This window comes from Emys orbicularis, chromosome 1 (genome assembly GCF_028017835.1).
Source record: "Emys orbicularis isolate rEmyOrb1 chromosome 1, rEmyOrb1.hap1, whole genome shotgun sequence".
Taxonomy (NCBI): domain Eukaryota; kingdom Metazoa; phylum Chordata; order Testudines; family Emydidae; genus Emys; species Emys orbicularis.
The window spans coordinates 1,216,187-1,242,984 of NC_088683.1; the positions used below are offsets into that span (position 1 = coordinate 1,216,187).

At 49.0% G+C, this 26,798-nt stretch overlaps 1 protein-coding gene across 1 annotated transcript in view; it reads left to right on the forward strand.

Moving 5' to 3' along the window:
* SHANK3 (SH3 and multiple ankyrin repeat domains 3) overlaps window positions 1–24,775 on the forward strand; it is a 610,715-nt gene extending 585,940 nt beyond the window's left edge. The window contains exon 22 of the mRNA XM_065411947.1: window positions 24,232–24,775. Within this exon, the coding sequence (XP_065268019.1) occupies window positions 24,232–24,775 (544 nt within the window). The remainder of the gene's footprint in view (window positions 1–24,231) is intronic.
* Window positions 24,776–26,798: the final 2,023 nt, after the last annotated feature.

A 26,798-nucleotide genomic window follows, 5' to 3' on the forward strand; every position in this document is an offset into this window, starting at 1 on the left:
TCAGTGAGAATATTCCTTCTCTCCTCCCTGTTCTTAGGCCAGTGCTGAATAGGGTGAGGAAGGCTGTGCTTGGCCTGTACGTCGCGTGCTCTGTGCACAGATGAAGATTTTGGACAATAGTGGCAAAACGGCAGCACTTCCCCGTCCCCAGAGGCAGCACACAGCCTGCAGTACAGTGCTCAGAACGGCACCATAGAGTCTGGCAGGGGATCCTGGCACAGCCGTGCGGCAGCTTCCAGTCGTGGAGTCTCACTGGCATGTGTGGCACCCAGACTTTGCTCAACCCTCAACCACATTGGCAATTGCAAGGAGCCCCTGGAGCCTAACAAGCACAGTATAAAGTTCGAGGCAGACACCTTCATCTTCAATGTGGATGTGGCCCTAGGAGATGGCAGGTCCCAACATCCAGTGTTCTGAGCAGCAAGGAAACATGCCAGTACCATGAAATAGCTGTGAGGTGAGCTAACTTCTGAGTTACCTTGTGATAGCTCCTAAGGCAACATGAGCCGTCATACGGTAGCTCCACTGGAGTGCCAGCCTTACATTGGCTCACGGAAGGCTTATGAAGAGCTTGCAATTGAAGGACGCTCTCTGGACACTGCAGTGGAATCACTGTGTGACATGCATTATCACAAGACAGCTCCAAAGTTAACTCCTGATCCCTGAGTTCCTTGATCAGTGAGCGGTAGGCCTAGTAAGTCATAGCGAGCTGTGAAAAGGCAGCTGGAGACCTACATCCTAGCACCAGAGGCTGAAAGCATAGCCCTACAGGGCGAACCTCACCTGTTACATGTACAACATTAAAACATATGTTTAAAATGGCATTCTCGTTTAATGTCCTTGTGTCATGTGACTCTGGCCGTGGCCATCCAGTCTCATCAGGGTTGTGCCATTTCTCATTGGGTGTAGTGAACCTGGACCTAAACCTCCCACCTCTGCTGATCAGCTGTGTTGTGACAGTGGTCATCTGGACCTCAAGGCGTATCTGTGAACAAGTGTTCGACTCAAGCCAGGATTGTTCAATAGTGTCGACACAGTTTCAATTTTACGCGCCCGCGAATTCAGCGGAGAATCCAGGTTAGAGGGTTCTCTGCACAGGGTTTGGTTCTTATGTCTAAGCAACAACAGAACGTGCCAGATGTATCATTTGAAGCAAATTTTTAGATGCAAAACTGAGTTTTTCAGGTGCTGTTCTGGAAACCCACAACTCTTTGTATTTCTACAGATCTGAAAGAGAGAGAGAAGAAAAATAAGCCCTTTAGGCATTTAGCTCCTAGGGTAAAGCTACCTCTTTCTATATAAACTCATCAATTAATTCTGTTTCAGTCAAATGGTGTAAGCTTCCCGCCACTGCAGTTACAAGCCCCTGTTTCCTTGTAGGCTTTTTGTCTCCTCATTGTGTCTAAACTCATGCACAAAAAAGAACTGAAGTTTCATTCCACAGCCAGGGCAGATTCCTCTGGAGAGCTGATTCAGAGGCTCAGGTTTGGTGTTTGTCAAGTCAAAGATGAAATTAGATCCATTTTTCTCAGGCCCTTTCCTAATGGGGATCCCCTGGTGTATAGGTACAAACAGCACAACCACTTCTACTCCGGTTTGGAGAGAACGTGGCCTTTCCAGGTCAGGGTCTGAATCCAGTGCAGGAGTACAGACAGGAGTGCCAGAATTAGGTGAAGTGAGAAACTAAATTCCCCCCAGCCCCTCAGGAAGGTGGTCCCCCTAGGTTGGGAATAGGGTCCAATGGTGAAGTAGAACAAAGAATGCCAGTATTAGGTGAACAAATCTGTGTTCCCCTCCCTCCCCAGGAAAAGGTGGTCCCTCTGCCTCCTGGCGGGGCATGTGGGTTTAAGGAGTGTGGGGAAAGCCTGCGATCAGTTGAGCTAGAAACTGAGGCTCTGTCCAGAGCTGGATTGCGTTGGTGGAGCAGGATGCTGTACTGTGAGTGTTAGTGCTGAAGAACATCCCACCCATTCAGTCGTGCTCTCTTCTTATCACACAGGGCTGGATACTGCACCATTGAAAATAGGGCAAAATTCCAGTTGACTTCAGTGGAAGCAGAATGGGTCCCATATTCCCTTAGAGTCCATCCTTCACTTCAGGAGAGCCCCCAATGTTTGGCAATGTGGAGAGGCCCCTATTCATGGGGGTACACTTCAGTGTGATCACCTTAGCACTACATTTCAATTAGACTCCCGCGGCTGGCCCGTGCCAGCTGACACGGGATAAGGGGCTGTTTAATTGCTGTGTAGATGTTCTGGCTCGGGCTGCACCCTGAGGTCTGGGACCCTCCCACCTCGCAGGGTCCTAGAGTCCGGCTTCCAGCCCGAGTCCGCCAGGACAGGCCAGCCGTGGGTGTCTAATTGCAGTGTAGACATACCCTCTGTGATCTGAAACTCAGTGTGGCCCAGCCCTCCCCTGCCTGGTGTGTGTCAGAGCGATAATGCCTTGCTCTTGAGCATACCCAAATGGTAGGGAAATTGACCAGAGATCAAGCGCTAGAGTGTTAAGGAAGCCATCACTAAGTAAGAATGTTGAAACTCGTCTTACCTGCAAACTTGCTGGGTGCTGGTATGTTGTTTTCCATTGGTCCCTAAACTACGCCACCATCCAAAGGTGTTTTCAATTAGGTGGATGCTATGGCGTTCCTGAAACCAGTCTCTGTCTCTGTCTCAGCCGTTGAGGTTTCCCTTCTAGACCTGGCACTGCAGACAGCAATAGAACGTGATAGCACATGCCCTGTAGGGACACAGCTGTGGAGACGGGGTATCTGGAGAGCACGAGCCGTGTTTCTGGGTTAGTTGATGAAGAACTAGTGATTCGTGTGGTAGTCTCCCCGCAAAGAAATTAGCCCTTTGATCCTGAGCAGATACACTAATCTGAAACCAATCAAAGACTTCCCTTCCTGGAAGAATGGGTGGGTTTGTGTTTTTTAAATGTTGATGTGCATTGCCTACAAGGAGACAGGGGCATTGTGGGTAATAAGTCTCAGCATGTGTTCATATCACAGCAAGCACAGCTGGCTTCACCTCATCTGATCACTAACGTACTAATCACAGCTCATGCACCCATTTCTCTGACGAGTGAGTAGAAGAGCAAACCTTGACTTCAGCTCATTTATGCCCACTGGGTTATCACATAGGAATGAGTATCTCAAATGTGTTACCTACACATCGGTAAGAAACATACCCATGCCCCTGACAGATTATTTCATTGTCAAAGTGGCCAGAAAAAGCAGGAATTAAACCTTACAAAGCTTCGCCTCCCTGTTGATTTCAGCACTGAGAGCGTCCTGAGATGAAGTTTTGTTTCATACAAATTATTGCCTAGGTAGAGGGGAATAGAGTCTCTGCTCCAGGGAGAGGGCTGTTCCTGCCAACTTTACGACTGGAAATGAAGGTCACAAAAAGGAAGCTAAAGGAATGCAGGATTTTCCGCTTCTAGATCAGCCTCCAAAGAACCACATTTCAGCTGTGAGGCTATGGTCAGTGAACAGGTTGCCAAGCAGAAGATAGAAGCAGTCAACGTAGAAAGCTCCCTGCAAGCCAGCTTGGAGTGGCTCTGTAGGAGTCCCTCCATGTTCAAGGTATATTAAGAGATTGGCTTGAAGAGTCCCAGAGGTTGCATCCATGGGGAGTAGAAAAAAGCCCCTCTCCCATCAGGAGAGGCTGGGCCTTCTAGAGGAGGGTTGAGGTCTACTGTGGAAGAACCGTGAGCAGTGAAGTGCTTAAAGATTAGACCCGAATTCCCTTCTCACCACCAAGGGCAGAGCTGAGGCACGCGGGTGGGACAGTAAGCAATGTGGGAACATTCATGGTTATCATGGATGTTGTGTTTATAAATCTCCTATTCCTAATGCAGATTTGCTGTTGGCCATGGTTTCGATTGAAATACAGTTTTTGGTTCCTATTTCTCCCCGTTTCACCACTCCGCAAATTGTGACCTAGAGACACAGCAGTGTCAAAAGGACTTTCACTTGACGTATGGGGGTTCTGCAGTCATGTCATGGTGTTTGAAATTGCCCAAGAAAAGCTAGGGAAGCCGTTTCATGACCTTCTTACATTAAAAGAATGGGAGGGACATTTTTCAAAAAGAGCTTGGAAGTCCTCTTGCTCTTCTACTTCATTCTAGCAAGCATAGCAAAGTTGTGACTGTGACATCCAGCTGGGACGGCACTCTCTTTAGAAACCCACTAAAACCCACAGATGTTCACTAGGGGAATGGCCACAGTACTTTGTAAGCCAGACAGATGTGTTTGTGGGGCTCGCTCTGTGCATTGACTTTGGGTTGCTCTGCAGCTTAATAAGGATCTGGGGTAGCCTCCACCAATGCAAGCCTCACTCGATCCTGGCTTTTGTGTACTGTATTGAGTGCTAGCCACTTTTCAGTGGTACACTCCAGAAAGTACATTTCACTTGCTGTCTCTCATTTGGCAGAAGACAGTTATGTCTGAAACAATGTTACTGATTAAATTGCTTGTTTCTCTCCCTCTGGAGTCTGATGCAGGCAGGAGAGCTATATGTTCAGTACAATATTCTTGTGAACTTTGTTCCATTATGAGTGCAACCTCTTTCCTTGTAGAAACTTTTAATTAATCCAAGGCTAGCCCCTGTGTTCATAGCACCAATACCAGATTGAAATATTGACTAAAGCCCCTGATACAGTGAACAAAACTTCAGGAAACAAGGAGGTTTCTGGAAATGTAATTCAGAAAGAGGAAGAGTTTCGGTTAGGGAGAGAGATGTGGTGAGCTGTGTTCTCAACCGGGTTCCTGTCCTCTCAGATCCATTGGGGTGCGACTTGACTTTGGAATATACAAAGGGAATGGTTAGGAGTTCCTCTTAGGAGTTAGACAGAAGCAGGATTCCACTGAGATGAGTGCGGACAACTCTCCTAAGCTTTTTCTGACATTCAATCTGGCCCAGCTATTTTCTGGAAACCAGATGTCGAGCTCAATCTCATTTTCTGAAGATAAATTCTTGGCGTCCCTGGGTGGGCAGGAAAAATCTACAATTTATTGCAGGCTGTCAGGTAGGGATTAAACCAAACTTCCGTACCCAGAGAACCTGGGGTTGTCCCCTTTGGGAAATAGTAGCTGTCTCTCAAGGGCACATTAACAGTCTATTGGCCATTAGTTCTAGTTACTGTTCTCACAACTGTCAAAAATCAAACCACTAAAGCAAATTTCTGGTTCAGTCAGATAAAATGTTGAATTGTATTTACCGCTCTCATTCTCTTGTTCTTTCTGTAGAGCATTCTCTCTCATGCACGTGTTCTTTCTCCCTCTCTTATTCTCCCCTCCTCCCGTCTCTCTCTATTCCCCATACTCTCCTTCCCTCCCCCCCCCCCCCCCATTCCCTACTCCCTATCTTTAGGAATACCACTGTCAGATTGTCTCCGGCTTTGGCTGTTGAATTCATGTGATTATGAATGTCCCATTTTCTCTAGTAAATGCAGGAATGTGAACTCAATGAATACTGAACTGGCTCCCCGAATCCTTTTGGTTCCAATCACCTGGATCCCTTTCAACATCTCCCCGAGAACCACACACAGGCCCCTCTGGTCTGCTGCGTCACAGTAAACATCAAACCCAGTCTGAGCATCCAAGCCTCACTCATGCCACTTGCAGACCTCAAACACTTTCTGTTCTGCATTGTCTCTGGAGATGAGGGGCTGAGACTATTGTACATACCCCAAACCAGAGAGAGCTGGTGCACAGCCCTGGGGGATGCACCAAACCAGTGAAAGAGCTGTGAGGGAGTCACCAAGCCCTGCAATGCTAATCAATTATAAGTATAGTACTTAGAGAATTGCTTTTCTGCCATAGACTTTAGCACATTTCTGGGAGATGGGGAGAAGGCCCCACTTCAGTAGAGCAAGGACTGCCCACATATTCGCTCCTCAATACAGCTGCACCCGCCTTCCCACTGTTGCTGAGTTGGTCATTCTGCTCAGCATCTTCCGCCCAGCAGAGACCTCTGCAATGGGAGGGAAGTGTGAGGAGCCAGCCCTTTGGCCCAGCATGGGTTTCTGGGAGTCGCAGTGGTTCTGGAATGGTTTGGGATGAAGTCTGTTCATTCTCCGTGTTGTTATTGCGCCCAGGATTGATGCTAACATTCTCTCTCATTGCCTCTCTTCCTGCTCTCACATCTGCATGTCCGCGCTGCTCTGTCTAGAACTGCCTCAGGCCTCAGGAGGGTGGGCGAGTTGTGTAAGTGAGCATGCTCTCATCTCATAGCAAACCCATGTTGTCCTCCCTGTGCTGCTGTGTGTGTCACGTGCCAGTCACTCTCCCTTCTTGTCCCACAACCCTTGGGATGTGGGAGAGGAGGGAGTGGAGCTTGCTGTGAACCGTGAACTTCAACCCTCCCCGTACCCTCTTGTGCCCAGTAGCATGTCTGTGTCCCTGTGCTGTGCTATTATGTGCCGCTGACTTCTAGAAGGAAACTGAGGAAATTCCCTTCTGGCTTTGACATGGTTCAAACTATGGCTTGAGAGAGCCCTCCCACTCGAAATCACTGCTCCCAGGGGACAGCCAGCAGAGGATGCACAGGGGCGGGGGGGCAATTTCAGATCACTGTGCAAGTTTTCAATCAAGCATTCACATGTATAAGGTTTCTGGAAAAGGCAGAGACTGAATTAGCTGGCAGCTCCTCCACAGCCAGCATTTGCTCCTCCTGCACCTTTCCCAACAGCTCCCTGAGAGCTGACCACATTCCCTTTGTCAGAACTGGAAGAGCTCAGAGCCCCAAATGTCTTTCCCTTTAAGTACATGTTTCCCTGCCATAGGACGTCTTTAGCTCACTGCCTGGGCCCTGGAGCAGACTCTCGGGTGAGAGGTGGTTGTGAGATGGGGAAAGTAGCATTTTATCCTGTTTCAGCTCCTGAAATGAAATAACATTTCTAGGCGTGGGACAAAATGGCAGACAGAGAAGGGGCTATCCGGGCTGGGCAGCAGGAGGATGCTCTCCTCTCTGCCAGGTGGCTGAGCAGCCACAGGGCAACTGAGGTGGTCACGTCAGGTTCTTGTCTTGATTCTAACGGAGTGAATGGGAAGCCCTGTCCTGTGCAGACCCTAGTACAGACACCATCAGTGACCAGTGTCTGCATGGAGCAGTCACGGGGGAATCTCAGCTCGAAGACCCTGTCTGAGCCCAGCACAGACCCTGGTGGTGACCAGTACCTCTTGAGGACTCTGACAAGCGAATGGCTGATCAGTTTAATGTAGCTACCTGGCAGGAACAGGCAATAGGGCCCTAAGCAAGGAAGTTCATGCACTGCAGAGTGATAAGAAGAAAATCCCAAGCATGAGTGAATGTGACTGGCCAGAAGGTGACCTGGGGCCTTGAGTAGGCGAGGGAAGCTTTGAATTGTGACGTGCTCCAGAGTCCAGGGGGCCAACCCGGTGAATTTCCCCAGAATGCATGCCTCACTGTGTTCCAGTTGTGCGACTGCTGTGTCTGTCTATCCCTCTGTCTCTCACCAGTAGCATAAATCGGAGTCCAGCTCACTCCCTGTGTGCTGCCTCCATGTGTGAAGGCAGCTCCAGAGCACAAGCGAAGTTCTGCACAGACTCATGTTGGTTTTTACTTGTCTCATTTTCTGCTGATTGCACTGCCTCCCCATCCCAGTGTCCAGCCGGGCTGGGCCAGAACCCCAGAGCACCCAATGGGAACACCTAAGGAATCCCCCATCCCCATCCCTGTCCAGCCGTGCTGGGCCAGAACCCCAGGGCACCCAATGGGAACACCTAAGGAATCCCCCATCCCCATCCCTGTCCAGCCGTGCTGGGCCAGAACCCCGGGGCACCCAATGGGAACACCTAAGGAATCTCCCATCCCCATCCCTGTCCAGCCGTGCTGGGCCAGAACCCCGGGGCACCCAATGGGAACACCTAAGGAATCTCCCATCCCCATCCCTGTCCAGCCGTGCTGGGCCAGAACCCCGGGGCACCCAATGGGAACACCTAAGGAATCCCCCATCCCCATCCCTGTCCAGCCAGACACACAACTCACCTCCACAGGGACCAGAGATGCTCCATTCCCACAGTCTCTGATGCACAGGAATTCTTAACAGAGATGTAGGAAATGCTGAAGACCATCTGCCTCTGGGCTGCCTACAAAGCAGTTTTAAAGCCCTTCAACCCTCAAGTGTACCAGGAGACCCTGGCTGATAAGTGTGTGTGCCTCAGCTTACGCAGAACGAATCTCGTTCAGTGTGTCCATGGCCAGCAAGGGAGGGTCCTCCTCAGGTCAGAGTTCACTCCACATGTCCGTGTTTTCATGCATTCAGTCCTGTTGACTCTGTGACTGGTGTTACACAATGTCTGAGTGTTTAGGGCATTATTGTGTGGACTCAGGAAAAACTGGGCTCCGGCATCCAGATGTGGAGCCAAACATTTCTCAAAGTTCCAAACTGAGGCAGGCACTCTGGACCTCCCCCATCCTGATGCTACAGAGAGAGAGGAGGGGTCAGAACATAGCTGTTGCTTAGACCCTTCACTTCCACACACCTCATACTCCCAGAACATTGCGAGCCTGCTGGCAGCACCAAAGACGTTAGAAAGCATCAAAGTGATCAGCTTTGCTTGGAGTGGATGGAGCTGGTGTCATCCCCGTCCAACTGAATATGGGTGTCAGATGATGGTTACCTTGTCCATGTCCCACTGAACAGAAGATTCAGACAGTGCTTTGATCTCTCTCACACACACACACACCACGTGACTGAACGTGAGTGTCAGCTGTTGTTTCCACTACACAGCCCTGTTTGTTTCTGTGAGACTTTGTTGGGTGTTGTTTCTTCTGAGTCCAGCATCCCCATCTGACTGTGAGCAGAAGCTTCAAGCAGTCCTGCGTGTCAGCCCCATCCAGTTGTTCATGAGCTTTGAGCAATATTTTGTCTCTGCCCCACAGCCCCATCTGTTGCTCATGAACTACAGACGGTGCTCAGGCACAACTCCAAGAGGGCGAAACCTTTGGCTGATTCTCGTCATGGTGCCATATCCCATCCAAGTATACATGAGCTTCATACAAAGCTTAGTCTCCATCCTACTGCCTCATCCTTCTGAACATGAGCGTGATTTCTGTGCTACCCAACTCTATGGGAAGAGCCCCTTAATAATAATCCTAATTTCTTCTTTGAGTGTCCTCTGCATAGTCCCACTTTTGGGATATATGTCGACTGGTGTCACTGAACGGTGCAGCCTTCTACTAGTAATGCCTGTTAGAGTGCTCATGTCCCCCTCCCCCCCCCACCCCTCCCCCCCCCAGCTTTGAGCACATTCTGAGAGTGGAGCTATAAATGAGGATGTGGCAGTGGTCACCTCAGTTCCTTCCAGTCACTGGCCATGTGTGGATGTGAACCTTCTTGGGAATCAAGATCCTTACCAAGGCATCTTACTTTTTTAATTGTTAGATAGTTAGGTGTAAATAGACTGCTCTTCATCTTCTTTAAACATGAGGATACTAACTGCCTAGCCAGTTTCACCTGTAGGACAAGAGTTCACTCTTCACCAAGAATCCACCTGATGAGCATTGCAGACTGATAATGCCCCCTATTAAGGAGGACCATAATGGTGCTGAGCATGCACTGAGAGCACCCTTTGTTGTCTCTGATGCATCTTCAACATTGATAGCTGCAGCGATAACTATCTGAAGACAAGCATGGCTGTGCTCGTCCGCTCTTCCCTACCTAACAAGGTCAAGGAGTGAAGATCTTCTGCTTGAAAGGGATAGACTTTTTAGCTCTAAAATGGATGGAGAATTGGAGAAAATGAAAGAAACAAGATCAACAGCTAGCTCGCTGGGTCTCTTGTAACCTTTCAAGAGAAGAATTCTTACAGCTGCCTTCAGATATCGAAGGCAATATCATCCACCTTATTCTTCATCTTCATATTTCAACAAAGGCAGACAACACTACCAACAGCAACAGCAATCCTCTGCTTCTCAGCAGCAATATAAAGGATGTCCCTTTAAATCCAAGATGAGACAAAAGAATTCATCCTCCACGTCTTCTTTCCTTACAGTTAAACTTCAGCTTTGACATGAAGATCAAGAGCCACAAACCCAGCCTTAATTCTCTTCCCCTAACAGTTGGAGAATGTTTATGCCATTTGGACACTATAGTTTTGGACACTATGAAACACCGTTTTACAATCCAGTTTGAGAACCTCCCTCCCAGGGGCGGCTCTATGTGTTTTGCCGCCCCAAGCACGGCAGTCAGGCGGCTTTCAGCGGCATGCCTGCGGTCGGTCCGCTGGTCATGTGGATTCAGCGGCATGCCTGCAGGAGGTCCGCCAGTGCCGCGCCATCGGCGTCCCCGCCGCCGAATTGCCACCGAAGCCGCAGGACCGGCGGACCTCCCGCAGGCACGCCACCGAAAGCCGCCTGCCTGCCGCCCTCACAGCGACTGGCAGGCCGCCCCCCGCAGCTTGCCGCCCCAGGCACGCACTTGCTGTGCTGGTGCCTGGAGCCGCCCCTGCTCCCTCCAAACCAATCTCCCCTGTCAGGACCCCTCTTACAACTCAATGTTAAGAACAAAAATGAACGCTCCACTAAGGGAGAAAGTAGTAGAAGAGGTTCCAGTAAATCTAAGAAATCGGGATTTCTACTCCTGCTATTTCCTAATTCCTAAGAAAAATGGAGGTCTTTGTCCAGTCCTGGATCTGAAGAAGCTAAACCGATAGATCCAAAGGTTTCACATCAGAAAGTTAACTCTAGGATCCATTACCCTCTCTTTGTCCTATCTAGATTGGTTCGCTGCGCTCTATCTCAAAGAATCTTACTTTCATATTTTGAGAAGCCCATCACATGGGAAGTGCCTTAATTTTGCCATAGGTCATTTCCAACACGGGTGTTGCCCCTTTGACCTTTCTACTGTACCCCAAGTCTTTACAAAATGTCTATCTGTACTGGCAGCTTTTCTGAGAAGATGGGATTTTTATTTTACCATATTTCAATGATTGGCTCCTAAAAGCAGCTGCCAAAGATGAAATGAAGGGAGTCACTCAATTCACATGCTCTCCATTAGAAAAGTTGAGATTTTTGATAAACGAAAAGAAATCCCTATTGACATTTCTCACAAAATATCCTCTTCATAGGAGCACTTGATTCCAGAATGGCGAGAGCTTACCTTCCAAAGGAGAAATTCCTGAAGGTGAAATCTACCATTCAGTCTCTACTTCAAAGTCCATCTCAGAATGTAAAGTTCTTCCTCTCCCTACTGAGTCTCACGGCATCACCGCATATGTTACCCCTTACGCAAGACTAAGAATGAGACCCTCCCCTTCAGCACTGATTGGCAAGAAACTTCAGACCTGCAGTACAGGATATGAATCTAATACTTAACATTCCAACAAGCTTCCAGAAAGCTCTTTTGTGGTGGATGAATCAGGAACATGTATGGAGGGGGCGTGAATGTCAACCTTCCCTCTCCTTTCATGATAATTACAACGGATGCCTCTAAAACAGGATGGGGTGGACACCTCAGCAATCCTTGAACAAGAGTTCTCTGGAATCAGAAAGATGACCCTCTGGCTATCAGTGTCCTGGAGTGAAAAGCAACTCCTTTGGCCCTCAGAGCTTTCCTCCCTCAGGCGCAAGGATCTGTGGTTCAAATGGCCATGGACGCTAGGACAGCAATGTACTGTGTGAACAAACAGGGAGGAGCCCACTCCTCACAGCTTTGCAAGGAGGCTTTGGAGATTGGTGTATTCGCCACCAGAATTGTCCAGTAGCTCTGCATGTGGCACAATCTCTCAACCAGTTAGCAGACCAATAAAGTTGAGACTCTTCCCAGATGCAAGAATGGTACTTCTTCAGACTGTGATCCAGGACATTTTCTCTCTTTGGGGTGCTCCAAAAATAGACCTGTTTGCCACACAATTCAACACCAAGTGCCATTGCGTTTGGTAAAAAGTGAGCATATACTTCTGCTCTTGAATAGATGCATTCCTCCGCAGTTGGGGTACAGATCTAATGTATGCTTCCCCACCATTCCCTTTAAGTTTGAAGGTTGAAGGACTCAGCAAGGATTATATTTATCACCTCTGCATGGCTGAGACAACAGTGGTACATGGACTTGCTCCTTCTTTCCAAAGGGAACTGCAGATGCTTACCTGTGTCTCCAGACCTTCTGTTATAGCAGCACGGGAAAGTGTACCATCCAGATCCACTTTCACTGCATCTAACAGCATGGGCACTAGGGCTCTGACAGAATTAGGGAATTGTTCTCTATAGATGTACATGTTTTACTTAACACTAGAAGATGATCTAGGAAATGTTACCATTTAAAATGGAAAAGATTTTCACGATGGGTGTCTGTTAAGGATATTGATTCTGAGTCAGCTCCTCTTCAATCCATATTAAAGTATTTGCTGTTTCTAAAGAATAAGGGTGTATCTGTTACATCACTCATGGTACATTTAGCTGCAGTTGCGGCTTTTTATATACCAGTAGATAGTCAATCTATATTCTCGCATGATATCGTTGAGGTTTCTGAAAGGCTAAATCGTTATCCCCTGTGAGACAGCCTGTTCCCTCGTGAGATCTGGACTTAGTGCTATCAGACCTTGTCTCCACCCTTCATACGTTGTCTTCTTGCTGTCTATTACATCTTCTGACTAAACTGCATTTGTTATACGATAATGTCAGCCAGGAGGTTTAGTGAATTCATGCCTTAATGACTCACCTTCCAGTTACAATTTTTCATAAAGATAAAGTAGTTCTTCATCCTCACCAAAAATGTATACAAAAAATAATGTCTTATTTCCCTGTCAGTCAAACCAGTACTCTTCCAGACCACATTCAAATAAGGGCAAGTCAAAGCTACACTGTTTGGATGCTAAGACTGTTACATTTCTATTTCAATAGGACTACAGATTTTTGATCTTCATGCAAGTTCTTTGTTTTATGCATGGATACCTGTAAATGAAATCCCATTTCCACACAAACTGATCTCGCTGGGTCAGACTGTGTACAGTAGAAAAGGGATAAAAATGCCTCAAGGGCTCCCTTGCTCTGCCGAGAGCACACTCCACAAGAGCAATGGCTGCTTCTGTCACATGTTTCAAGCATGTCCCATTAATTGAAAATTGTAAAGCAGTCCCATGGAGTTGAATACAAATGTTTACCGAGTATTATGTGTTAGATATCACACCTTAATCAGATGTCCAGTTTGGTAGCTTGATACTGCCTTCCTTGTTCTAATATATACTGCTGACTACACTGTCCCGAGAATGGGAATTTGCAGAGGACACTCAGAGAAATGAAGGTAACTTACTTGTCACCAAGATTCTTTGAGATGGACTCTGCATATTCACACTCCTTCCGCCTTCTGCGGAGCAGTAACTCCTCATGGCTCCACATTAGCAGTGGAAGGAATTGAGGCAGCAACTGCCGCTATGCCCCCTTTTCTAGCCTCGTGCTCACTGAGGGGAGGTATAGGAGGGGGCACGTGAGTGCTCTAATAGGCACTACTAGCAGAAGGCTGCACCATTCAACGGCTCCAGTTGATGCATATCCCAAGAGTGGAAATGTGCAGAGTCCATCCCAAAGAACCTTGGTTACAAGTAAGTAACCTTCATTTACCTTTTGAACTGGGGCTGTATAGCAAGGACTCTTCCCATGAGCAGCACAGACAGGAGGCAGGCATTGCTCGTATATAAAGCACTTTATGAAGATGTAGTTCCACTTAATATTAAAAAAAATAAAATAGTGTATCATCATAAGGGGGCAGAGTCCAGGTTGTGTGTTCAACCTTAACATTTGCTTTGCCTGACTCCTGCTTAGCTGTGCAGCCTTAACATTGCCTTATGGTAACTTTTTGCATTTAATTTCCTAAGTTTTTTTAAAGATAGAAGCTTTAAAAAAAATAATAGGGGGGGGGAAGGCCCAATTCTAAAACCAACCAGGACCAGTCAACACAGATTCCTGGGTGTCTGCTAGTACTGAAGACTAGGTACGCATTTCCAGACCTGCGCATGTCCATGTCCATACTACACCGTGTGAGGGTGCCCCACGTCAGCTGTGTTAAAACATTCCTGGGCAAAATTTTGCTCTCACTTGTACCTATGTAAAGCCAGCCTGATTCCACTGAAGTCAATGGATTTACTCCAGATTTACACCAGTGTAACTCAGAACAGAATGTGACTCATATAACTTTAAAACATCAGAACCAGATTTCCCTATACATGGCTTAGCACTTCCATCTCAGTGAGATTTACAAACCAAGCTAGGCTTGAAGGAAATCAGTCCAGTAGCTTGAGTGCTACAATCATTTCTGTAAGCAAACCAACTGGCTCCTGTTACCCAGCTTTGAAATATGCTGACTTTCTGAACTGTCTCCCACTGAGTGTGCACCTCCTGGCTTCATGAAACATAGCGATTGCATGTGCTCAGGGCACAGTTTTGCTTCATTTAAACCATTCTTTTCAAACCAGCTGAAGTGCCTACTCATTCCTAAGGACTAGATCCATTTGCAGGTGTCAAACTTTGGCCATTTTGGGTGTTCCAAGATATGGTTAGAATTTTCAAAGCAACAAAAAGTGTGTTTTTCCACACTTATAACTCAAATGCAGATAAAGGGATTTTAATGAAACTCCCTAGACAAACTGGACACAAACAAGGAGTTTCAGCTCAGTGTCTCGGGTAAATTTCTCAGAAGTATCTTAGTGTGTGAAAAAAGGAGGCTAGAATGGAAGCTGTTTTGCAACCTTAATGTACAGTTCTACCCTCCTAATGCAGCCCCCTGACCAGGGCCATCTGACTGCCCCCCCTCACAGGAGCTTCTGGGTACCAATATGCCCTCTTCCAGGACCAGCCAACTGCCCACATAATGCAGCTCCTCTAGGGATCAATATAACAACCCTCAAAATGCATCCCTTTGGGAACCACCTGACCTACCTTGAAGATGATACAGTGGCTGCCCATAAGCAAAGGAAACAAGCTCCAGAGAACAGGTAAATATACAGCTGGGTGTCATAGATGGGGACATAGGTGGTCAGACCTAGTGGTCAGAGCAGGAGTCAGAAGCTAGGAAGCAGAGACCGAGTCAGGAGTCAAGCCAAGGGTCAGAATCAGGAGTCAAGCCAAGAAGGAGGTGTAGAAGCAGGGTCTCGAACAAGTCAGGTGGTCAGGAATGGGACAAGAAGGCAGAAATCAGGAATAGGGTAAGGCCCAGGATCAGGCAAGAGGCAGGATCCAATGTAGCAGCCAGCCAGGAATTCATCTAGTTGTTCACACAACTTCCTGTGCCTCCTGGCTTATATAGTGAGTCTGAGCTAATTGGAGAAGCCAGACGTCTCCTCCAATTGGGAGCTTTGTAGACAGTGACTATGGTAAGCAAGGTTCTACCGGACCATACTTGCTGCTGGTACTAGCAAGCTGCTGGGTGGTGGCTGTGGTCTGGGGACCTGCAGACCCAGGTCCCAGACCCATGATCCTTCACACTGGGGCAATTGATGATTCAACTCCAGCACAAGAAACTTCTAGTTTCCCTTGAGTAGCCTCTCAGCACAGGACCCGCTCTGGGGATGCACCCGCACCAAAGCCTCTGGAAAGCTGTGACTGTTGGGGCTGCATACACACTATCTTGTACTACCAAATGTTATAGCAGAGGTTATATAGCTACATGGCCCACCACTACCCCTTCTCTTTCTAGCCACCAAACAGCCAGGTTGGAACTTCCTTGCTCCCTTCCTAACACACATTGCCCTGCCTGTGGTGCTCTGTCAGGCTGGTCTTGGTATTTCTAGTTAGTACTTTAGATGGCATGAGAGAACGTGTTATTTGGAATCAGGTAATTCCCACTGCCCCGTTCCCTTGTTGCTATCACCCTCACCAGTGAGGTGGTTTCAGAGAATGGCTCTCCTGGCTGATAGTATTTCAGGACAGGGGCATCTGATATAATGTGTGTCCGCGTGTCAAACGTTTGCTGGTGGGGAACTGCCCAGTTCCACTCCAAATCCTGCCTTGTGAGCTGAGGTATGGCCTCCACTCCTGGACAGAACATTTCTCATTCCTGGGAAGTGCTGTCTCCCTTCACATCCAGTGAAGCTGACGTGTCTCTGACTGCCTTGGTCTTGCTGGGATCTGCTTTCAGCCCTGCTGTTGTGAGCAAGCGTTGCATGTACATCATTTCTTGCTGTGTGAGATGATTTTTTTTCTGGGATCAGTTTTACATTCTTGTCCCTGCCTAGCCATAGAAAAGCTTGTAGTTTTCTCTCATGGTCTCATTCAGCTTCTGTACCATTGCTCCCTTCGCCTGCAATGGGGATATCATCTGCAGTTATTTTCAACCTGGGCAGTCCTTCCAGCATTTGGGAGAGTTTCGCTGGAACACCTCTGGTGCTGGGCTTGTGCCCATCTGCATGTACAGCCATCTATAGCCACCTAATGCTGTTGCAAAGGGTGTCTGCATGCTGGACTCTTATCCAGGCGTGTGCACCATTCCTCCCCTCACAGACCATGAAGATGCTGGCGTTGGAAAGTGCAGGCAACATGTCATCAATTGTGGACAGTGGCTGTTGGCATCTTTGCAGTGCCCAGTCCAATGAATTTGGGCCTGAAGTCCCCTTTACCACCATCATGCTGCTTCCCCAGGCCATACTGGCCTCTCCAGGTGCTGTGCTACCCCTGTTTGCAAACCGAGGTCCCTGGCTCCCACTGCCAGCTGCTGCACTGCAGAGAACGCACTGCTCGGGCACTGCCACCATGTGTTGTTCACAGCGAGAAATGCTGAATGCAGGTTAAGTTGAGCAAGTGGAACTTTATTAAACCGCGAAGAATTGGAGGAAGGTGAGAGAAGGGTGATCAGAATGATCAAAGCCTGGAAAAACTCTCAGAGAGAGAGAGATTGAAAAGATTTAGATTGTTACTTTACAGAGGAGACGACTGAGAGGGGATACCGTTAAACGTATATAAAATACTAAATGGTTTAGAAAAGGGAGACTGGGAACTTCTGTTCTTGTCACATAGCACAATGAAACAAAAAGGTGGCAAGTTCATAATAGATGAAATACTTCTTCACAATGCATGATTAAACAGTGGGACTCATTGCCACCGTGTCTCTACTTTAGAAAGGTTCTTATGCCAACCTCATCACCATGGTCTCTGAGCACCTTCCAGCATGCTTTAAGCAACATGACTAACTCCTGTCACATGTGGCTGATTCTCTCTCATCCTCTCCCCAGGGAGAGAATTTGTGTGCAGTTGAGTGGGTTGTTTCGACAGTGTTTTGTTTCACTGAGTTTTCCTTTTTTTTTTTTCTTTCTTTCTTTCTTTTCTTTCTTTTTTTCTTTATTGTACATATCAGCTGTCAGTGAGGTCAAGAACTTAGTGAGGTTCCAAAATGGATTGGGCATTTCTATGGCTAACAGGACTAGCTGTCGGTAGGGTAGCTATTTCTAACACATTGTGGCAGGGGTGCATAACTCTGTGCTTTAGGGCTTAAAACTCTAATGATTGGAGATCACGATGAGACCTTCCTGGGGATCAGATTATCCCATATCTGCTACTGGGGGATTCTCAGACCTCCTCTGAAGCAGCTAATGCTGGCCACTGTTGGAGCCAGGCTACTGAACTAAATGGACCACCGGTATGATCCAGTAAGGCAATTTCTATGATCCTGTGTTGCGGAGGAAACTCTTCTAGTTGTAGTTTCCTCAGGGCTGACAATGTTGTGCACAAGGTGGTGGAAAACCTGGGAGAGCTGTGATGGGAAGGAGGGCCTGTTGGGCGCCAGCATGGTGGTGGTTGAGGTTAGCATAAGCCATTGTAATGCACCACTCCTTGGCCTGGTGGGGAAGTGTGGCTGGTTTTCTGCATGCCCTTTAATTTGGAAGGGTCAATGAGCCTCTGTGGACAAGCCAGAATTGTGGACCTTTTGAGTTCCAGAGATCTGGGAGAGCTCAGACCACAGCCTGAATGTGCAAGAAAGGGACTAGACGGTTACACTCTCTATATCAACATCTCATCCAAAGAGCAGGTGTAGGATGTGACCAGCCGTATGGGCAGGTGATGACCTGCCAGAGTCCTAAGAAAGCAACTAAATAATTTTGGGAGGTTTTGTGTCTGGTGCCTTGTTGGTGTGAATGTAGGAGTCCCCCAAGGCAACAAGCCCAGGGTGTTTCAGTACCATGGTCACAGTCAGGGCCTTCCATGCAGCCTTTGGGAGCCTGTACCTAGGAACTAAGTCAGCGTTAGCTGTGCTTCTGGTTTCCACTCTTAGGTGGCTGAATTTAAATGATTTGGTTTGACCTGTGTCTCTTTTGGATCTAAAGTTGGAGGAGAAGAATCCTGTTCCACCTGCCACCCTGCATTGTCTTGGCTTGTGATGGGCTAAGCAGCCTGGAGGCGACAAGGGGGGCTGGCCTGGGGCTCACGGTGTCATCCTGCCAGGTCTCAGAATGCAGGCTGTCTTGGGAGTTTCATCAGTCATAACAGCATAGACTGACCACCAATCTTCACTGACCACCATCAGTTTGTGTTCATGTGATTTTGTAGCACCTGCTGTGTGTATGTCTGACAATGGCTCTGAGCAGGGACTAGGCAGTAAATATTTGCCATAAGACATCCTATATCTGACATGTCTTTTTTCTCTTGGGCCATTCCCAGTTTGGACTGTGATAAGTGATGAGCTGGGTTAAATCAAGGACCCTTCTGAGTGGTGCTGGGTTTCTGGTTCCCAAATTTTGTGATTTCAACAGACCCATTTGACACTCAGCTAGCTGAGTCCTCAGAGGAGAGGAAGCTTGGTGTAGTCTGGTCCAAAGGAGTTGTGGTTATGGAGAATGGCATGGGAACTAGTGGAAGGTTTTTGCCTTCTTCATGTCCGGCTTAGTCTTCAGTCTATGCAAGTAGGAGCTCCAAGTATTCTTCCAGAGTCTTTGATTCCACCAGTAGCCACTGCTCACCCTTGCTGCCAGCCACACAAAGGCTGAGGCATGTGGGGGCTTTTGAACACGTTACTCTTTGTGTATTAAAAACAAAATATTTCCTTGTATCAGTTTTCAATGTGTTGCCTTTCAGTGTCATTGTGTATCCCCTGGTTCTTGCGTTGTGAGAGAGGGTAACAGGAGTGTCGGATCTACCCTCTCCAATGGGAGTGCTGGCCCACGGGGATTCCCCAAAGCCCACTCCCAGGAGAAGGAGGCGAGGCAATTAGAATGCCTTGGATGTAAGCGCTGTTCTTCACCAGCTCCTCCGCTAAGGGTGGAAATCATCAGGCACCTCTAGCCCCATAATGATTCCCTGGCGTGGGATCAGATGACCCCCCTTTCAGATCACTTTGCAGAAGGCCACTGAAGGACAAAGGATGGCCCAACATTCCCTGAAGGCAGCTCTTAACGCGTCAGATAAAGCAGCTCCATCGGTTGCTACTGCAGTTACTACGCAGAGAGCAGCATGGCCGCGGTGGCAAAGCCGTCCTGCAGGCTCGCTGTCTGCAGAGAACACTTACCTTTGGAGGGCCGGAGTTTTTCAATTCCTACAGGGTTATGCTTGGTTCAACTTTTTGATCTTTGGGCGTTTATCAAGCATTCTTCAGGAAGCATACTGACAGTAGGGTACATCCTTCTAATGTCAGAGACAGCCCCAGCCTCCTCCATCTACAAACCACCAGAGGAAAACCTCGCAGCAAGATCTAAATCTCAGATCGAAAATAGTGACTTCTCCTTCCACTTCTGGACTCTCATCATTTGTGAAAGAGACTATTTGAAAGCTTCAGACTGGTTCCTGTGAATTTCTTCATCTTTCCTGTCCCTTTTGAAAACCGTTGGTAGCATGCAGTGAATGGGTTTTTGCAGATCACCCAGAAATCCTTTTTTCCATTCAATTCTGCCCCAAACCACTCCCTTTTGCCCTCCCTTTTCAGGGATAACTCTTGTGAGAATGTTCTGAGGCTCAGTCACCACCCTCCTTCAGGCGGGGAGCAGCAGAAGTGAGACCTCAGCCCAGCGGGGTCAGGGAGGGAGATTACTATGCTCCTCAGCTCGGAGCTGCCAGGATGCCTTCATCCCCTTCTGGACCTAAGAGGACAACCCCTTCCCTAAACCCACAGCACTGGCCTCAGCTCACCCTTATCTTTGCTACAGCGAGATCACTATAACTACAAAGTTCAACATTTGGTGATCCCATGAGAAGGCAGGGAATTTGCATCTCCCCATACCTCAGCAATTGGTTGGTGCAGGTTGTTCATCACAACGAGTGCGTGTCCTCACTTAGACCTGAAATCTTTGCAACTGGCAGCATGGTTAATGCAATCTTGATAAGAGGAGTTGAGGATTACTTATTGCAGGTATGAAAGCACCTGCTGGAGAGTAAAGAAAACAGTGACTAGAAAGTCTTACTAAGCGAAGTGGGAAAAGGTTTTCTCGCTGAACTGGTTAAAAGCTCAGCACCCCAGTCTCGGCATCTGTCCCTAACATCCTGGATTATTTGTTACTTTTGAAGAAATCTGGATTGAGCCTCTTGAGTCCATTAATAGGACACAACTGGGTCGGCTCACCATGATTCCGGTCAAGGAACCTGTGTTTGGACACCCTACTGTAAAATGATTCTTAAACAGGTTAGCCAGGCTCTTCCCAGCTGTATGGAATTCAGTTCCCTCATGACTCTTACACTTAGTTTTCACTAAGCTGATGCTCCTTTGCAGCCTTTAGGAGGCTGGTTCCTACAGGCCCTTTTCTTCCCCCTGCATTGAAGTCAGTGGGAATCACTCCGATCCTGTGGTGGGAGAATCAGGTCCTATCTTACTTGTTTCCAAAGACTGCATTCCTCATACCAATAGCATTAGCCTGGAGAGCCTGCTAACTCCAAGCCTTAATGGCTGGCCACATGGCCCTCCACTCACGCCCAGCGCATGGTATTCCCTAAGGATGAAGGTAGCAGAGCTCGTTCTCCCTGGCCTAAAACAGCTCTGCCTCACGTCTGCAAAATGTTCCTAGGGTGGAGATAAGTAGAGCTTCCAGCTGGAGCTCCACCCAGCCCCTTACACAGCATCAGTCTCAGATGGCCTCCAGGTCTGATGCCAATTTGGAAGAGCAATCCTGCAGTCACTTTTCTTCTCACCCGCTCCGCTCTGGGGATTTGGTCCTGGGCATCGATCTCCCCAGAGTGTGGATGTGTGCCGACGGTGCTTGCCTCAGAACGTTCGTTTACCCACCAGTAACTGTAGCTCTTTGAGTAACTCGCCAGCCTAGATCTCCACCCACCACTTTGTTGCAGCGTCTCCTAGATTCAAAGTGGAAGGAACTGAGAGGTGGGAACCACCGTGCCTTGTGAAAGGCTGAGTAGAACTGGGCAAAATTGTTTTGGCAAATTATTTATTTGCCAAAAATGCAGTTCTTGGTCAACCAAAACTCTTCACGAATTCAGGTTCAATTCAGCAAATACTTTCAGCTGGAAAAAATGGGGGGCAGGGAGGGAATCCTGGAAAAGTGAAAACATTTTTATTTTGAAATGACGTTTTGTTTAGAAAATTAGCTAGATTTGTTGAGAAAAACTCAACAAAAGCAAACAAAAGACTCAAAAATGAAACATTTCATTTTGGGTTGAACAAAACATTTCATTCAACTCTAAACTATTTTATTTATTTATTTATTTGTTTGTTTGTTTGTTTGTTTATGTATTTATTTATTGGGGGGTTGTTTTGGCAAGAAAAACTGGGAAATTGTCATTTGGGGTTAACGTGAAATGAATGTTTTTTAAAAATAACAGGAGTACTTGTGGCACCTTAGAGACTAACAAATTTATTAGAGCATAAGCTTTCGTGGGCTACAGCCCACTTCTTCGGATGCCACAAGTACTCCTGTTATTTTTGCGGATACAGACTAACACGGCTGCTACTCTGAATGTTTTTTGGAATTTTTCCATTCGGCCACTGAACTAAAAACTCAGTTATTTGCCAACTCTAGTGTTGAGGGAGTGTGTGTGGGGAGCCCCAATGGTCACAGCTCTCCAGAAGGCTCCAGCCCGTGGTGCTTTGCACAGAGATGTCCCAGTCTGCTCTGATACCCCCAGGGGCAGGTGAGTAACTGCTCTTTCCAAGCAAGAAGCCAAAGCTAGAATTACCCAGGCAGCGACAGAGAGCGGGAGGTAAAATGTCACAGCATCAGAAAGAGCTGCACAGACCCAAGGGAGGCTCTGTCCTGGGAGCCCCAGGCTATTAAGTCTGCCTTTCAGCTGGATTGGCTGCAGGCCTGCAGAGTCTCCCATCCCTGTAGCCGGGTTAAAGAGGCTGCTTCATCCACATCACATAAGGGTGCGTCTGTCTCTCAAAGAAGTTTGGGTAGTGAAGGAAGCACCATGGCCTGGCTATGTTCCCCCTCGCTCCATCCTTTAGCATTTCACCCCAGGATTAGCTGTTGTGTTTTGTGTCCGTGGAGCACAGAAACAGCCAGGGGGTGACTTCGATCACCTCTCTGAACTCCGATTCCAGCCCCACATGCACCCTTGCATCTGCCCCACTCCCCATTAGTACCTGGTCCAGCTTTTAGTGGAATGGGAACATCTGACAATCAGCTCTGTTACTGTGCAGTGACTATTCGTTGAGCCTCTCCCGGGGCCACCCAAACAGGCAACAGTGCACTGGACAGACCATTCTTCAGTCCCAGGACGTTAGTGTTTCAGTTTAAATACACTCTTTAATGCTTACACAAATTCTTCTGATCCCAAGGTTAATCCAGGATAGAGGCGGCTGGTCCTGCCCCCACCCAGGCAGATGTCATGTGCTGTTGCTCACGACCCATCCACCGCAGCAGGAGGCAAAGAACTACCCAGTGGTGTTAAACAGCTGTAGTTGCATTGCATTTCACCCTTTCTATCTGGTGGGCCGTGCTCCATGATATTGGGATACCCAGACCCGAGCCAGTGGGGCCAAGGACCCAGATGAGGGATGCCTCGACCCATACCAGTGGTATCAACCTACCCAGCATGAGGATACCTGGACCCACCTGTGGGGCCGAGCTACCTGGCATGGGGCTACCTGGACCCATGCCAGTGGCACCAAGCTAGCCAACATGGGGACCAGGATCTGAGCCACTGAGGCCTTGCTTCTCTGCTCAGGGACCCTCAAACCAGAGTTGATCTGCCACGGTTTCCTTCACAGGAACATTCAGAGCAGTGCCACATTGATTCACAGCCTGTACCTTTGGCAATGCAAGAACTGGTCTTTCCTAGTTGGTCTGGTGGAGAGCCTGGGGTGTGCACACCAAGAGAAGTGAACCTTCTCTGGTTCCACCCACCCACCACAAATAGCCACCTAGGAGGAGGGAGGGAATAAACACAAGCAGGAAAGAAAAATGTTCTTAAAGGAAGAGGCTTTGACTATAGCACGTAGTGTAGCCCTCAGTGGCATGTAAACCTCACAGCTTCTAGAGGAGCAGGGAGCGTGCTCAGCCTTCTCCATCCATGCCCTCTCTCACGCATTACCCACACGGAAGACCTCACACCCTGCATTAATGGGCCAAGAGAAACAGACAAAACACCTTGTGTGCAACTTGTACCCCACATCCTGCAATGCCACCTGATCCCCAGGACTTAGCTCTCTCACTCCCCTGTGGTGACGCTCACACCCGGCTCGATACCGCCTCACTGGGCAGTAGCTTTACTCTCCTTCACACCCCATGATACCCCTGATACGACCCCAGCTGGGTCCACCTTGTTCCAGGCTTAGCTCTGCCCGCTGAGATGGTAGAATGCACGCGGGGGGTTCCGTTACTTTCTGATAGCGTAGCGGGATGTGATGTCCATTGGTAGCAGGAGGAAGCTGCAGAGATGACAGGCAGTGGGGTGAGGAGGCTCAAGTTGTCTCAGCCTGTGACCATGGTGTAAAGTGGGAGTCAGGTTAAGAAGCTGCAGAAGCTCTGCATGTGTATGTAGGGAGCGTCAGGGCCTACCTGGTGGATCTCCACAGGCATCAAGAGTTATTGCACCTGGGCTGCATTTGACCAGGATGTGGATACTCACACACGCCTCTGCTACTTCCTCTGGAAACTGACCTTCAGGGCTTTCCCGAGAATCTTGGCTAAAACACTCCAGGCTCGATGCCACCCCAAGAACAGCATTCCCTTGACCGCTACACAGAACCACTCCTCCTGTCCCAGGCTGACCCTGTTCTCCAGCGGCTGGCTACTCCCCCCATGTATACTGTATCTGTATGTTCTTGTGTCTCGGGAGCTCCACCTCACCCCTACCCTTTGCTCTCTCTCTCTCTCTCCCTGTATCTCTCTTTCCACAGACTTTTCAGTAGTTTAGGAGAACTCAGCACCATTTCCCAGCGGAGCTCCGGAACCACCTACACAGTTCGACCTGGCAGCCGCTACCCTGTAACCCGACGTACTCCCAGTCCAGTGAAACCTGCCCTGGATAGGACAGACCCTCTCAGCACCGTGCGGCCCTATGGATTGACACCTCCCACCATCCTCAAATCTTCCAGCCTCTCCATCCCGCATGAGCCCAAGGAGGTGCGCTTTGTGGTGCGGAGCGTGAGTGCCCGGAGCCGCTCCCCATCCCCCTCGCCCTCTCCCGGGCCCCCCCTGCACACTCTGCACCCACCGCGGCCCTTCATGCAGAAACCCCTCCACCTGTGGAACAAATACGATGTAGGGGACTGGCTGGAAAGCATCAATTTGGTGGAGCATCGAGACAAGTTTGAGGACAATGAGATTGAGGGCACACACTTACCTGCCCTCACCAAGGAGGACTTTGTGGAGTTGGGGGTGACACGTGTGGGGCACCGCATGAACATTGAGCGAGCACTCAAACAGCTGGTAGACAGTTGACCATCCTAGGCAGCGCTGGCCTCTTCCAGAGCCAACTTATGGGGGGAGGGGGGCATTTCTACTAGACGAATAAAACCAATTTGATTCTCTTTCTATTCTGACCACTGCACTGAAGGGCGAAGAGCTGAGGAGCGCCCACTCACTCCATACACCCAGAGCCCCAGGTGTGCACAAACACACACGGACACACGCACATGCACACACACAAACACATGCTCAGCCCCCACTCAACCCTGCACCAACCAACACCACCTTTGGGAAAAGGAATGTTGCATGAAATACACCCTCTTTTCTGTACTCCTAAAGAGTCAGGCCTGTATATCGCTTGATGTGCCTTTCCCCAGGGGCGCTGTTGGTGGCAGGAGGGCAGGGGGCCATGCCCTCGTTGGCCCATGCTCCCCAGTCTGTGGTAGGACCTTGTTCCCCTGCGTGGAGCCGGCTGTGGAATGTATTCTGATCAAAGGGCTGTGGAGAGGAGGGGGCGTGGTCGGTGTTACTGGTGCAAATTAGGAACCATAGCTCAGTTTAGGGTGATGGGGCTGTCAGCTGTGTTGCAATGGTCGTCTTGTGACCCAGGAACTGAACGGATCTGTATGTGATACAAGGTGGGCGCTTGTTTGAATGTCAATTGAGTCCCCCATTTCCTGAGCCGCAGCAACCAGAGGCCTAGGCTCCATCCTGCCAAGCTGCCGCTCCCCAGTCCCGCGGGAGTGGCTGCCTGTCTGGTAGGCAGGTCAGGGGTCCTCTGTGATCAGTGGGGCAGGCGGCTGTGAGGCACCCGGAGGAGCTGCTGAATAGCATGGTGGTGGTGATGGGAGTCTTGGAGGGGCCAAGTGGAGAGTGCAGTGCTGGCGCTCACACGGCCTCTGACGCCAGCGCAGAGACGGCTGAGGGCAGGCAGGCACCGAGGTGCAGCCGTGCAGTGGGAGCGGCGTCAGGGGTTCTGGGAGCAGGCAACCTGTTTCCCAAAGCCTGCGCTGGCCTGCGGGCGCCTGACACCATTGGTGGGCTCCAGCTCAGACAGGTCCTAGTGGCTGCTGCAGCAAGAAGGAGCATTCTGATTGCATGGCTGGGAATGCCCCTGCAGGGAGAACCGGATCTGCTGCCTCGAGCCAATTGCTGCTTCTGCCCGCGGAGCCCCTTCACCCTAGGCTCCTTCAGCAGCTTTCGCCCCCAAGCGGAGCAAGCCTGTTGCCATGCAAACAAGAAAACGGGGATGGCCTTGCCGAGAAAGCCGAGCCTTTGGACTCTGTGTTCCTTTGCCCTATTGCCCTGGGCTGTCCTGGTGAGAGAGGAAGTGAAGCCGCATGGATAGAAGCATGTTTGGGGATGTCCGAGGGAGGCTGGTGGGGAATCAAGCAGAAAGTGCTTTGCCAACGTTCAAAGGGGGTGGGGGGTGGGGGGAGTCTTCTTTTGCCTCTTGGTTTGGGGTCTTGTTTCCAAGGGGGACACATTGATGGCTAATATATAATCTCCATGCATTTATGTAGAGCAGCTGATGATCAACAAGAGATGATGCTAAACTCCAGGATTCCCATGCCGTCCTAGTCATCCTTATTTTGCATCTTTTTAATCAGCTATATATTTGAAAAGAGAAGAGAAAAAATATCTATATATCTATATCTGTAGCACCTGAGTTTGTTAACATTTTACTAAATCTCTGTATCTCTAGACTTACCGAGCTGCTCCCTTTCCCTGGGATGCTCGTGACTTGGTGAGTTTTTAGTGACTGACTGAACGAATGTTAAAGTCTTTTCAAGAATCTCCATCTCCTTTCGGACTCTCAGGATTTTAAAGATTTAGAAACACAGACTAAAACATGGGTTTGGGCCACGCCAAGTCTCCCATTCCCAGGCCGAGCTGAACAGAGCTGCAGCTTCCCTGGCACTGCCGCAGTCCTGGGGTGCCCGGTGCAGCAGGTCCTCCCCTGCCTCCCATCCTGAGGAACAGGCATTATCATCTGAGGGCAGGGAGGCTAGGCGCCCACACCCAGCCAGCAGGGCAAGGAGGCAGGCGCCCTTTG